Raw genomic sequence first — 14,473 nt, 5'->3', positions numbered from 1 at the left:
CGTGCCAAGTAAAGAATCATTATTGAAACTTGTGAAAAATATTGTAACCATGGCAACATTTCACATCTTATAAGAAGCAGATGAAAAGTTTGATGAGTGATAGAAAACTTAATTCCTGAAGTTTGGATAGCAATCTCATTAAAATCAGATCTTAGTTGTCGCTACCGCTAAACAAAGATCTGAGGACATCCCATTTGGGGTCACGTCAGAACGACCTTTCATCCGACCAATCAGAGCGTCGCTTACCAGATCATGAAAGTGACAGTCGGAATGTGATTTCTCATCATACAGCTTCGAAAACTTCATAACGGGGTATTCCGAACGATAGTTACGGGCTTAACGGCTGAATCTATACAATCTAGATTATATATTAGCCATTCAAAATGTTCTTTTGTTCAGGTTTCAAATTTTTAAGTGAGAATTTGTCAAGCTATGTTTTGAAGCACGAGAAAGCTGCCTTCTGATTGGCTAATGTCGACTTTTTGTCAGTAATTCCATTGGTCGACCAGCGTTTGCAAAAGGTCGGTTTGACGTGACCCGTAATGGGATGTCCTCAGATCTTTGTTTAGCGGGAGCGAGAACTAAGATCTGATTTTAATGAGATTGTTTGGACAGCAAGTTTTTCATGTGACAAGAACAAATTTCCACAAAGGAATGCCAGTGCTAGTGTGTGGCATTGGTTTTACAGTGCTAGCCCACTGCTATACCATGACAATCTTAAATAGACACTGACACCACAGACCTTCTGCTTTCCGGGCAGACACTTTATCCACTAAACAACCGAGGTGAGGAGTCTTTTGAGGATGTCAACATTTTCAGAATTAAGTTTTCTAGGTTAGGGTGTTTTACATCTGACATCAAACCTTTAAAATGCTTCCTAACAGGTGAGGTGAAATGGGGTTTAACGCCAGGTCCAAGATTATTGCAATTATATAGCGACGTGCGTGCACGTGTGTGTGTGTGTGTGTGTGTGTGTGTGTGTGTGTGTGTGTGTGTGTGTGTGTGTGTGTGTGTGTGTGTGTGTGTGTGTGTGTGTGTGTGTGTGGCTGCTTGTACTAGTCTGGACGGATACCGATTTATAGTGCTAGCCCACTGAGATACCATGCCACAGTTTAACATGAATACCCCACTCGGACACAGTCTACTGACTCCGAGCCAACCAGTCCTTGTTAAAGCCCCTTAATGTCGAGCGCCAGACAGGGTAACAACAACCACATCTTTTAACGTCTTTTAGTATGACAGGGAACGAACCCTGGACCTTCGCTCTCCGGGCAGACGCTCTACCACTCGACCACGGAGCGGTCTGCTTCCTAACAAAGGCAAAAGAGTTGAGTTTCTCAAATTCTTTAGGTAACTTCTATTTCATACAGGACAATAAACCTAGAATATGACATGAGAATGAAATTCAAGTGCACACTGATCCATTGATGGGGTACTATTACAATGCCTTGGCTTGCTTCAGGGTCTGGATTTGGCACATTATAGGTGAGGTGAAATTGGGTTTAACGTCTCGTCCAAGATTATTGCACTTATATAGCGACGTGCATGTACGTGTATGTGTTTGTGTGGCTGCTTGTACTAGTCTGGACTGCCGATTTATAGTGCAAGCTCACTGAGATACCCAGCGTTAGAAATTGGGACTAGTCCTGTAGTACTTGCCAAACTGCCCAATGGTATTGGTATCATAAGGACTAGTAGAAATTTGCCATTTTTAAGGGTTTTCCTATATGTTATCATTATAAGGACTAGGGGCCGAAAACTGTTAGTTTCTAACCCTGGTATCATACCATGCCGCAGTTTAACATGAATATCCACCTCTGACACAGTATACTGACTCCGAGCCGACCAGTCCTTGTTTTATCCCCTTAATGCCGAGCGCCAGACAGGGTAACAACAAGTACCATCTTTTAACGTCTTTTGGTATGACGCGGCCAGGGATCGAACCCCGGACCTTCCGCTCTCCGGGTGGACGCTCTACCACAAGACCACGGAGGCGGTTTGGGCACATGATAAGTATGCCTATTATGATCATCATTATCCATGTCTTAAACTCACCAGCTGTTGTGTCCATCGTTTGATTTGGACTCGCTCCTTCAGATTTCTCATCATCATCTTAAACAACAATTCATAAATAAATAGTAATTCAGCTTTTATGCACTTTAAGTTCAATGAATCACCCTAGAACACACTTACCCCCAAACAATTGTTTATATCCTTGACATGGCACCAGTAAGTTCATCACAGCAAATTATGCTACAAATTCATCTGCATCTAAGTATCACTACAATCTAGAATTGTCTACAAAAAGCTAGAAAAAGGGTTGACAAAAGGCAACAACATCTACAAACAAAGAACAGGAACAACCTGCATGAAGCAAGCAGACCCAGCTCCAATGCCAGAAGTGCTACCTTTGGTATTATCCCCTGGCTGTGAGTCTTGGTCGTCGCCATCCTGAGACTGTCGATCGATGGACTGATTCCCGTTCTCACCCTCTTCACATCACGGACAGAAACACCAGCATTAATATAATGGAAGGGCTAACTGACTGGCAAGGTGCAAAAAATGGGGGTGGAGGGGGCTGTATGTAAACATAGGGTGCTGGAGGATAAAGTCATGGAGCAGATGGATAAAGTCATGAAGCTGGAGGGTAAAGTCAGGAAGCTGGGGGGGTAAAGTCAGGAAGCTGGAGGGTCAAGTAAAAAAGCTGGAGAGTGAAGTCATGAAGCAGATGGATAAAGTCATGAAGCTTGAGGATAAAGTTATGAAGCTGGAGGGTAAAGTCATGAAGCTGGAGAGTGAAGTCATGAAGCTGGAGGGTAAAGTCATGAAGCTGCAGGAAGAAGTCAGAAGGCTGGAGAGTGAAGTCAGGAAGCAGATGGATAAGTCATGAAACTGGAGGGTAAAGTCAGAAAGCTGGAGAGTAAAGTCATGAAGCTGGAGGGTAAAGTCATGAAGCTGGAGGGTAAAGTCAGAAAGCTGGAGAGTAAACCCTGGAAGCTGGAGAATAAAATGAGGAAGGTGTAGGGTAAAGTCATGAAGCTGTAGGGTAAAGTCATGAAGCTTGATGGTAAAGTCAGAAAGCTTGAGGGTAAAGTCATGAAGCTGGAGGGTAAAGTCATGAAGCAGGAGGGTAAAGTCAAGGAGCAGTAGAGTAAAGTAGGAGCGAAGAAGGGTTAAGTCAAGAAGCAGAAGGGTAAAGTCAAGGAGCAGTAGAGTAAAGTAGGAGCAAAGGAGGGTAAAGTCAAGGAGCAGAAGGGTAAAGTCAAGGAGCAGTCGAGTACAGTAGGAGCAAAGGAAGGTAAAGTCAAGGAGCAGAAGGGTAAAGTCAAGGAGCAGAAGAGTAAAGTCAAGGAGCAAAGGAGGGTAAAGTCAAGGAGCAGAAGGGTAAAGTCAAGGAGCAGAAGGGTAAAGTCAAGGAGCAGAAGGGTAAAGTCAAGGAGCAGAAGGGTAAAGTCAAGGAGTAGTCGAGGACAGTAGGAGCAAAGGAGGGTAAAGTCAAGGAGCAGAAGGGTAAAGTCAAGGAGCAGAAGGGTAAAGTCAAGGAGCAAAGGAGGGTAAAGTCAAGGAGCAGAAGGGTAAAGTCAAGGAGCAGAAGGGTAAAGTCAAGGAGCAGATAGGTTAAGTCAAGGAGCAGAAGGGTAAAGTCAAGGAGCAGAAGGGTAAAGTCAAGGAGTAGTCGAGTAAAGTAGGAGCAAATGAGGGTCAAGTCAAGGAGCAGAAGGGTAAAGTCAAGGAGCAGAAGGGTAAAGTCAAGGAGTAGTAGAGTAAAGTAGGAGCAAAGGAGGGTCAAGTCAAGGAGCAGAAGGGTAAAGTCAAGGAGTAGTAGAGTAAAGTCAAGGAGCAAAGGAGGGTCAAGTCAAGGAGCAGAAGGGTAAAGTCAAGGAGCAGAAGGGTAAAGTCAAGGAGCAGAAGGGTAAAGTCAAGGAGCAAAGGAGGGTAAAGTCAAGGAGCAGAAGGGTAAAGTCAAGGAGCAGAAGGGTAAAGTCAAGGAGCAGATAGGTTAAGTCAAGGAGCAGAAGGGTAAAGTCAAGGAGCAGAAGGGTAAAGTCAAGGAGTAGTCGAGTAAAGTAGGAGCAAATGAGGGTCAAGTCAAGGAGCAGAAGGGTAAAGTCAAGGAGCAGAAGGGTAAAGTCAAGGAGTAGTAGAGTAAAGTAGGAGCAAAGGAGGGTCAAGTCAAGGAGCAGAAGGGTAAAGTCAAGGAGTAGTAGAGTAAAGTCAAGGAGCAAAGGAGGGTCAAGTCAAGGAGCAGAAGGGTAAAGTCAAGGAGCAGAAGGGTAAAGTCAAGGAGCAGAAGGGTAAAGTCAAGGAGCAAAGGAGGGTCAAGTCAAGGAGCAGAAGGGTAAAGTCAAGGAGCAGAAGGGTAAAGTCAAGGAGCAGTCGAGGACAGTAGGAGCAAAGGAGGGTAAAGTCAAGGAGCAGAAGGGTAAAGTCAAGGAGCAGAAGGGTAAAGTCAAGGAGTAGTCGAGTCAAGTAGGAGCAAAGGAGGGTCAAGTCAAGGAGCAGAAGGGTAAAGTCAAGGAGCAGAAGGGTAAAGTCAAGGAGTAGTAGAGTAAAGTAGCAGCAAAGGAGGGTCAAGTCAAGGAGCAGAAGGGTAAAGTCAAGGAGTAGTAGAGTAAAGTCAAGGAGCAAAGGAGGGTCAAGTCAAGGAGCAGAAGGGTAAAGTCAAGGAGCAGAAGGGTAAAGTCAAGGAGCAGTCGAGTACAGTAGGAGCAAAGGAGGGTAAAGTCAAGGAGCAGACGGGTTAAGTCAAGGAGCAGACGGGTTAAATCTGGGAGGTGTAAATGCAAGCAAGTGAAGTACATTCAAGTACTTGCAGCTTCATGCAGCGTTACCATGCGAGATGCAGTTGCCGGTGATGCGGTGATGGTTATGACGGCTTGCGTCAAACTGAGTGTCGTAGGGTGAGTGAGAGGATGGGGCTGACAGACAGCCATATTACAGTGAGTAAGTCGGGTTAAAGCTGCTTTGAACAGTATTTCAGCTATCTCCTAGTCCAAGTAAAGTGTGAGAAAGCCCACAGTGAGGAACGTCAAACACATCTACAACTAGGTGAAACAACTGACTGATCAAAGGTTCGTAATTAGGGAAAAGCTAGGATTTGAACCAAAGATCAGAATATCCTGGAACATCTAAGGGATGCAACTGCACTGAGTGAACTGTGGCTCTAAGATCAGCTAGGCCCAATAGGAACCGTGACTGAGTGTTCTCAGCAATAATGGCTTGTGAGCAAGTGGACATCAAAACATATCACTGCCTGTTAATTGAACCTTAAAAGAGCCACTGATGCTGTTTTTACTGGTTGATAATGGAAGCAACATCCCTAATCATCAGGGCATGCTACACAATCATCCAGGTCACTAACTGGAACCACTCAATCTTCAATAATCACCTCCTGCAAAAAGCATGGGGACATGGTCCAAGAAACTGTGCCATGAACAGTTTGCACGAGTCAACTTTAAACTAATGTCCATTACCTACAGCCTTTGTTATCAGTCATATCCCCATTTAGTCACTACATTCAACATGCAATCAAAGAGAACTCGGGAAGGAAGGATCTAGGCAACAGAAAGAATCTGAAAGGAGGGCCCTTTGACAATCTGTGAATGAATGCTGTTTAACACCAGATGCTGAAAGTACTGGATGCCTATTCTGGTCCACAGATCGAGGACAAGACCTGATCAAGACATGACCCGATTTTAGGCTGCCCTTTTAACAAACATGAAGTACTGGAGGCCTATTCTGACCCCAGATGAGACCAAAATCTGATCAATTGGGCCCGAAGACACCTAATCCCAATTTTAGGCTGCTCTTTCAACAAACATGAAGTACTGGATGCCTATTCTGACCCCAGATAGGACGAAAATCTGATCAATTGGGCACGAAGACACCTAATCCCCATTTTAGGCAGCTCTATCAACAAACATGAAGTGCTGGATGCCTATTCTGATCCCAGATGGGGAACAAGATCTGATCAATTGGGCACAATGACATCCAATCCCCATTTGGGGCTGCTCTTTCAACAAACATGAAGTACTGGAGGCCTGTTCTGACCACAGGTGGGGAACAAGATATAACTTGAACAGAATTTTATGATTTCTAACGACAGAGAAGCAGCATCACCAGATATTTACTAGTCCGAATTAAGATACATAAGGACACCACCTAAACTGCACGTAATTCTACTAGCTCATAGGTATCTTTAATAGTAGACAAACAGACCTCAGCAAATACCATGATTACACCAAAATAATGACATCTTGCATCCCTGTAATGACTCCAACCAAAATAAGAAAAAGAAAATAATGACTGCTCAAGACCACGAGTGAGTACTGCTTAATCAGCAAAAATTATTTCAGATTTCACAATAAGCCTTGCAGTCCTGGGTGACAAGTCTATTCTGGCATTTAACTGAAGATGGTGAATATATTTTGGTAAAGACAAGCAAAGGTTTCATACATGCACTGATAAAATCTAAGATAAAATAACTATATACATGAATACACAGCAATATATATAACTCCATTTCCCGTGTTAGTAGAAGCTATAGAAAAACATGCAAGGCTGTTGCACTGGTGCTGTCCATGCTATAGTATGTGCAACCTATACCAGACTGTTGCACTGGTGCTATTTACGCTATAGCGTGTGCAACCTAAACCAGGCATTATTCTTGACTGGTGCAACATGGAAACACAATCTGCATAAAATTGTAAAACATAAAATTAGTTGCTATGACTACCACAATGGCTCAATGTTATTGTTTCTAGTTGAAAATAATTTGAAATAAACAAGCCTCACACAATTAATAACTGGAATTTGTTTTTCAGATATTCCTGCGGATTATGTGGATCATTTATTAATAGAGAACATGAATTTTTTTGAATGTTTTGACATTTTCTCTCAGCAGTTGTTAATATTGAGGGTGCCAACTCCCTCTTCCACAGAGTCATGAATACCATCTAATTTATTACTGTCATTTCTCACCCAGAATACCACATACAGGAAGCAAATCTTGAAAGCATTGAGAAATGGGGAAGATTAATAGCTTAATTACTGAAAAAAAAATCATATAAAGGAAATTTTTATTTATTTATTTTCATTGTTGAATCTGTGTACCAAATACAATTTTATTTGTGTCTTGCATACAACACTCTCATTAACACTTAAGGGCAGATTTGAATGACACCTTCTATTTCGAACGGATTACACCAGAGAAAAAGCAGACATTTGTGCACGGCAAGAGAACATTTTAAAGTCTTAGTAGAAAAATAGCAGAATATACTAACTAAATTGTGCACACTAGATGTATATATACATAATGTAACACCACGCCAAAATCTGTACACGTACGACCAGCAATACCAATAATTCTCCGTGTTGTGTAATGCGACAAATTCAACAAAGCTGTTGTTTTGGTAATATCATTAGGATAGTTTCTATGGTGTTCACTGCACGAATTGTGTTTTCTTATTTCAATATGTCTTCCACTTTTGAATGGGGATTGATTTTATTCCGATATATGTTATATTGAGCAAAATCATTCTCTTTTTCTGTTGAAAAATGATGATGTCAAATTTCAGTGTCTTTTTTTTTACATTTGTACAGGTAACATGACCTTTAAATCACACAGAATTGATAGATATGGCTGTAGCATACAGTGAAGGATATATTTATGGTTATGTATAAGAAATAATAAACATTGCGTACTTGTGGGCCTAAATGTGCTCATTTAACCTGCGTGTCTGTCATGCAAATTGCCTCCATTTTTGTGTAACCTGTTCATAATGGAGAGTGTAATTCAAATCTGGCGTTCAGCGATTCCAACTCTCGACACTCCTGAGTCCCAAGTACCCCCTGAATCCTGTGTACCAAAAGAGGGTTGGCAGCCTCAATATTGCATGTTTGTTTGTTTGTTTTTTGTTTAACGCCGCACTCAGCAATAATCCAGGTATATGACAGCGGTCTGTAAATAACCAAGTCTGGACTAGACAATCTAGTGATTGAGAACATGAGCATTGATCCACGTAAATTGGATATGATGACCTGCAACAATCAAGTTAGTGAGCATGACCACCCAATTCTGTTAGTCGCCTCTTACGACAAGCATAGACGCCTTTTACAGCAAGCATTGGTTGCTGAAGACCTATTCTACCCCAGATGTTCACTGGTTGAATATTGCATGAAATGATGGCATGTTAATGATTTCTCTTTTCTATTGCAGAACCTTCACAAAGACAGGTAAATATATATTCAAACATATCAGATGTGAATTTACCCCAAAAGACCTCCAGTAAGCTTTGCTATAAAAAGTCTAAACATGAACACTAACATCATTTGAAAACAATGTCAAGGGGCAATTTTGGTCAAGTTGAATAAATGTTTTTGGCACAGACTGACTGTACGCTAAAATTGGCCAAGTTTACAGAAATTCTGCAGAATCATGGAAATTCCACCACAGTAAAAGCACAATTCTGTGTCTAAATCTACTATTGCAAAATTCTCAATTTGGTTCAAGGTTCTCTAGTCATGTCATGATGATCCATGTTTCATATCGGCAAGTTTTAACCATCATCACATTTGTCATACACCAACACCCCTAACACTGACCTGCTTTCAGCCCACATAAAGATTTCTTCTTCCATTCTTCTGTGTATCTTACCTTCTGGGAAATCTTCTCCTTCCTCTATTCTTCTCCTTCGTTCTTCCTCTGCTGCCCGTCTTATTGCTTCCTCTCTGGCTTTCTTCTCCTCCGCCTCTTTTCTTCAAGTGCAAAGGGTTGGAGTCAGTAAATGTTCAAACATAAACCAAACTACATTCAACCATTATACTGGTGGCACAGTTCTCATTTGATTGAAAATGGAAATTCAAACTACCAAGGGATGCAGCAAATGTCTGGATACACATCATACAATTACCCAAATCGGAATGTTTGAAACAGTCCTTAAAAATACTGGTTGGAGTTCTAATAAAAGTGAAAAGATGTGAGATGCATTTCTTGTATGGCCTATTTATTGAAAGAAACTGATGACAGCTCCATCTTTTGGGATGTTTAATGAGAGCCAGGTCATAACCTCAATACACAAATCCTCAATAATTGGGGGCACATATCATTGTCTGTGTCTACAAATTCCCTAACTGTCCCTATAATGAGGGCCATATCAAGATGCTGGTTCCTGACTGTGCTTGCACTGCAATGTCTTTAAATTGTGACAAGCCACATTATATTCTATCAGGCCACAACTTGGGATTTATTTTCCCCATATCAAATAGGAATCAGTCCCAATAAGAAACATTGGTAATTTGATCTGAATCTCCCTATTTAGTATGAATCTTCGGATATTGATCAAAGTAATGAATTGAGCTCCCACACTAATTAGCAATAACTGTAGCAAGACGTTGATGTAACAATGACTTTCCATGACTTTCTAAATGACACAAGAATCTTTCTTTTCTTGCCCACCCTCTCCCCTTTCATAAAGACCCATGAAGATTCCGGGGTAGAACAGGTCTTCAGCAACCCATGCTTGCGTAAAAGGCGACTATGCTTGTTGTAAAAGGCGACTAATGGGATCGGGTGGTCAGGCTCGCTGACTTGGTTGATGCATGTCATATGATGCATGATGCATATCCCAATTGCGTGGATCGATGCTCATGATGTCAATCACTGGATTGTCTGGTCCAGACTTAATCATTTATAGACCACCGTCATATAGCTGGAATATTGCTGATTGTGGCGTTAAACAACAAACCAACCAACCAACCCTTTCATAAAATTACATATAGATCTTAGTGACAAACGACCCATATACCTTCTTGTTATTGAAAGACTCATGTATATTGTAAAGTGCACCCAGACACACCACTGAAGGTTAAAATTATAAAAAGTCAAATCCCCCTTTTATAATGTCCAGGATCTGCCTCTACTGGCAAAAATCACATAAGATTCTGGAGGAATGCAACACCCTCACCTTTTCTCCTCCAGTTGCCTCTGTTTCTCTTGTTCCTCCGCCTCTCTGCGGACCTTGATCTTGCCATCGATCTCCTCCTTGTTCATGTCGTAGTAGCGCTGGTTGAGGAAAACACCGTTGTCACTGTTGTCGTTGAGGATGATGACATCGTCAGGAAGGATGTTCTTCTCCACGCAGACGTTCCACTGTTCACGGTTGCTGGGGAAGTTGTCAAGGATCCAGCCTCCGTTCCTGGAAATGACAAACACACAGTTGGACTGTGGTGACAGTGTCTAACAGAGGGTGGATACGGTAACGATCATTGCTGCAAGAACATCTGGAACCTGGGAGAATAGTAGTGTTGTGTTTCTGCTGAATGCTGCAGTCTGCACATCTTCCTGAGGCAGTTAACTATGAAAGTCATCTTTCCACCCTTGACAAACTAGGCCGGAATTATAGAGTTATTTTTTTATGCATAGTCCAATCATTATCGCAGGACGAAATCAATACTGACAATGGTGCTGACAAACCTAGAAACAAAATTGGGGCGAACCGGGATTCGAACCTACAATCATAGGTTTCTGGCATGCCCAAGGGACGCAACTCTGCACAACGAATTCTGCGCCTTAGACGACTGGGCCACCTGTGCCCCCTCTAATATACCAATAGGAATGTTGAGTTGGTGATATCATCAACATGGCAGTACTAGTTACCTCCCTTACCCATTTCCTTTTTCCTCATCTCTACGTTTGATTGGTTGGTAAAATGTTAATTAAAATCAAGGACGGGTAGTTTGAGATCACGACAACCACGGGAATGGATCCAGGGGGGAGTATAGGTTTACCTAAATGCGAGCCCTGGCGATAAAGAGGGCGTGCTGTCACGTGATATACGAGTCCTTAGCAACAAGGGAGATAATCAAATCAGGGTCAACATTACAACAGAGTACATCTTGCAGAGCTACATGCCTGTATATAATTACAAGACATGGTCACCTTTTGTCACAATTTTCTGCTCAGTGGTATAGCTAATAGAATGAACTTTGAATACCCTGGCTAATCAAGGCTGTTTCTCCCCATGACCTCCCTAAAACTCAAACTCACATAGGTCCTTCAGGGTTGTTCTTCCTCAGCTCTCTCTCGCAATCCTTGATGGCCGCCTCCATGACCTCGATGTATGCCTCAGGCGGCATCTGTACTGGGTTCTTCTCCGCCTCCTTCACAGCAGCCTCAACTATGGCGATGACCTCAGGGTGTGTGCCATCGACCTCTACCGGCTTCTCTTCCTTTGTCTCCACCTTTGTCTCGCTCTCCTTCTGACTGCCCTCACCTTCTGGCTTATCTCCCTTGGCTGTAATAACCATTGCAAGATGATTATAATTTTATTTTTGTCTTTCTAAAATAAAAATATAATTTATACGTATTTTATTTCAACAATAAAATAACAATTCTCAGTATTCCTAAGACTGAAGTACAAGAATGATTCACACAAAAAACTGGAATAAATATACATAATATTTAGAATCAAGTGAAAATTGTAACATTTTTTACAGTTTTCAAAATGAATGAGCATCTCAGGGACATGTCCCTCTAATACTGACAAGGACCAGTTACATTTGGGGTGGCATGCATCCCGAGGATCTGCCTCTCCAACACCAGACACTGACACAACAGAGCGCTGACTAGATCTTTCTCATTGTTACTGAATAAACATGTTTTATCCTACCTGACTTTCTAAAATACATAATTTGAAGTTATTAATCAATACTTAATATTTACATTTTAAAAAAAAACCAAAACACCCATGTTCAGCGAATTATTGAAACAATAACACCGGTATTGCTGCTTGAATCAGCCGTGTATTGTCACGTGACCACTAGCGGCCATTGTCGTAATACTTTCATACAAGTTTCTTCCACTTTTTTTAATTATTTGAAATATTTGAAACAAAAAATCACAAATACAATCTTCAACTTTTGAATATTTGTACATGTTTAAACTTTGTGGTAAAATCTTGATAATTAATGGAAATGTAAAATGTGATCGATATCCCTTATACAGACTGAAACACAAGTAGAAATCGAAGGAAAAGAAATGGTCTTAAAATTTTGAATATAATATACATTGTTTGAAATATAAACCTTGATATGATGTCTCTTCAAAAACGGACTGGTAGAAATACTAGAAATATGGCATGGTTTACGAAACCCTAATAAACAAAACGTCAGAACTTGAGATAAGCTGCGTATTTGTGTAAAATACGCAAATATGAACTGAAACACACAGACAAATCTGATCCTTGCGTATCAAATATGCAACAAAAACTATAAATATGCTATTGAAATAAAACTAATGCATATATTACAACTATTAGATAAAACCAATGAGTATATATATTACAACTGTTACAAATGTCATATTAATATTTAAAAACAAAATGAAAGATGCATATCTCAATATACTCATTCTTAATACATATATATTCAAGCTAAGTCAAATATTGATGAGTAAATATTTTAATTTTTTGTAAGTGTGCCCTTGATAGGCAAACTGTAAAGCATGCTGAAAGTGTAAGAACCTTTTCTAAAATGAACGTAAGTATTTGAAGAACGTTTATGTGTCTACCATCAGCTTGTCTTACATGTGTTAGATTACAATGAAAACATGATAGTCATTGCAGTCTTAAACAGGGGTCAATTTAGCTGCTGGCCCGTTGGACCGTGGCTAGTTAAAATTATGAAAGACTTGCTGAAACATAAACTAGATGGCCCGTCTGGCTAGTCAAATTTTACCCCTTCTCTGAGTATGTTTAATTTTTTTTATTGGACACTGCTCGTGAGTCAGTCGTGTGAATGGTTAACTCAAAGATCATCCTGGTAGAATGACACAACCAGCAGACATTTTGTAATGGTCTGTACAACAACTTCTTTATTTGTTCATAAAAGTGTCATGAAATGAGGCAAATGAAGTCAAGATTTAATCTCAGTGCAGGAAATGATGTTTTAGGGGTGAGGAGTTCTAAACTTTTGGGGGCCCTGTGGGTAGCTCAGTTGTGGCCTCCAACATTTAGTTTAGAAGGGCCAGTTAGTTTGAAGAAGGGCCAGTTAGTTTGGAGAAGGGCCAGTTAGTTTGCAGAAGGGCCAGGCAGTTTGGAGAAGGGCCAATTAGTTTGGAAAAGGGCCAGGCAGTTTCGATAAGGGCCAGTTAGTTTGGAGAAGGGCCAGTTAGTTTGCAGAAGGGCCAGGCAGTTTGGAGAAGGGCCAATTAGTTTGGAGAAGGGCCAGTTAGTTTGGATAAGGGCCAGTTAGTTTGCAAAAGGGCCGGTTAGTTTTGAGAAGTGCCAGTTGGTTTGGAGAAGGGCCAGTTAGTTTGCAAAAGAGCCAGGGAGTTTGCAAAAGGGCCAGTTAGTTTGGAGAAGGGCCAGTTAGTTTGCAGAAGGCCCGGTTAGTTTGCAGAAGGGCCAATTGGTTTGGAGAAGGGCCAGGGAGTTTGCAGAAGGGCCAATTAGTTTGGAGAAGGGCCAGTTAGTTTGGATAAGGGCCAGTTAGTTTGCAGAAGGGCCAGTTAGTTTGAAGAAGGGCCAATTAGTTTGGAGAAGGGCCAGTTAGTTTGCAGAAGGGCCAGGCAGTTTGGAGAAGGGCCAATTAGTTTGGAAAAGGGCCAGTTAGTTTGGATAAGGGCCAGTTAGTTTGGAGAAGGGCCAGTTAGTTTGCAGAAGGGCCAGGCAGTTTGGAGAAGGGCCAATTAGTTTGGAGAAGGGCCAGTTAGTTTGGATAAGGGCCAGTTAGTTTGCAAAAGGGCCGGTTAGTTTGGAGAAGGGCCAGTTGGTTTGGAGAAGGGCCAGTTAGTTTGCAAAAGAGCCAGGGAGTTTGCAAAAGGGCCAGTTAGTTTGCAGAAGGCCCGGTTAGTTTGCAGAAGGGCCAATTGGTTTGGAGAAGGGCCAGGGAGTTTGCAGAAGGGCCAATTAGTTTGGAGAAGGGCCAGTTAGTTTGGATAAGGGCCAGTTAGTTTGCAGAAGGGCCAGTTAGTTTGGAGAAGGGCCAGTTAGTTTGGAGAAGGGCCAGTTAGTTTGGAAAAGGGCCCGTTAGTTTGGAGAAGGGCCAGTTAGTTTGGAGAATGACCAGTTAGTTTTGAGAAGGGCCAGTTAGTTTTGAGAAGGGCCAGTTAGTTTTGAGAAGGGCCAGTTAGTTTTGAGAAGGGCCAGTAACTTTTGAAAGCAGCAAGCCCTGCTGGCACCATACAAATTTGTTGTTAAATCTACCCCAGGTTAAAGCTTGAGATGAATGCTCCGTTCCACCACAGGCAGATGTGTGCAGTGTATTAAAGTGCTTGTGTTTGTCCATATACAAAAGTGTTGTTCAGTCCATACATGACAGTGCTATCTTCGTACAACCGTGCTGACAATATATGACTGCTCTGTCCATATAGGAATGTGCTCTAGTATCACTGTTCCTGTCAATATATGATCGTATACAATATATGAGTGTGCTCCTCCTCTCCATATGATTGTGCTCTGTAAATATAGGACTG

At 41.6% G+C, this 14,473-nt stretch overlaps 1 protein-coding gene across 9 annotated transcripts in view; it reads right to left on the bottom strand.

Annotated features, from left to right (window-relative positions):
- The window catches only part of LOC124138984 (adenylate kinase 9-like), a 64,017-nt gene that overhangs the window by 26,845 nt on the left and 22,699 nt on the right, over positions 1-14,473 (bottom strand). For 8 of the 9 annotated variants that reach the window (XM_048383677.1, XM_048383676.1, XM_048383681.1 and 5 more), the window contains 5 exons: positions 11,048-11,294; positions 9,966-10,196; positions 8,657-8,757; positions 2,409-2,492; positions 2,056-2,112 (listed from right to left, as the gene is read on the bottom strand). In XM_048383677.1, coding sequence (XP_048239634.1) covers positions 2,056-2,112; positions 2,409-2,492; positions 8,657-8,757; positions 9,966-10,196; positions 11,048-11,294 — 720 coding nt within the window. The remainder of the gene's footprint in view (positions 1-2,055; positions 2,113-2,408; positions 2,493-8,656; positions 8,758-9,965; positions 10,197-11,047; positions 11,295-14,473) is intronic. The other variant, XM_048383679.1, reaches the window with a different exon arrangement.

Source organism: Haliotis rufescens, unplaced genomic scaffold, assembly GCF_023055435.1.
Source record: "Haliotis rufescens isolate VD_foot unplaced genomic scaffold, xgHalRufe1.0.p SCAF_5, whole genome shotgun sequence".
In the NCBI taxonomy this organism is placed as follows: domain Eukaryota; kingdom Metazoa; phylum Mollusca; class Gastropoda; order Lepetellida; family Haliotidae; genus Haliotis; species Haliotis rufescens.
Note: the sequence above shows the minus strand (reverse complement) of the source record. Positions and strands in the feature narration are given on the sequence as shown.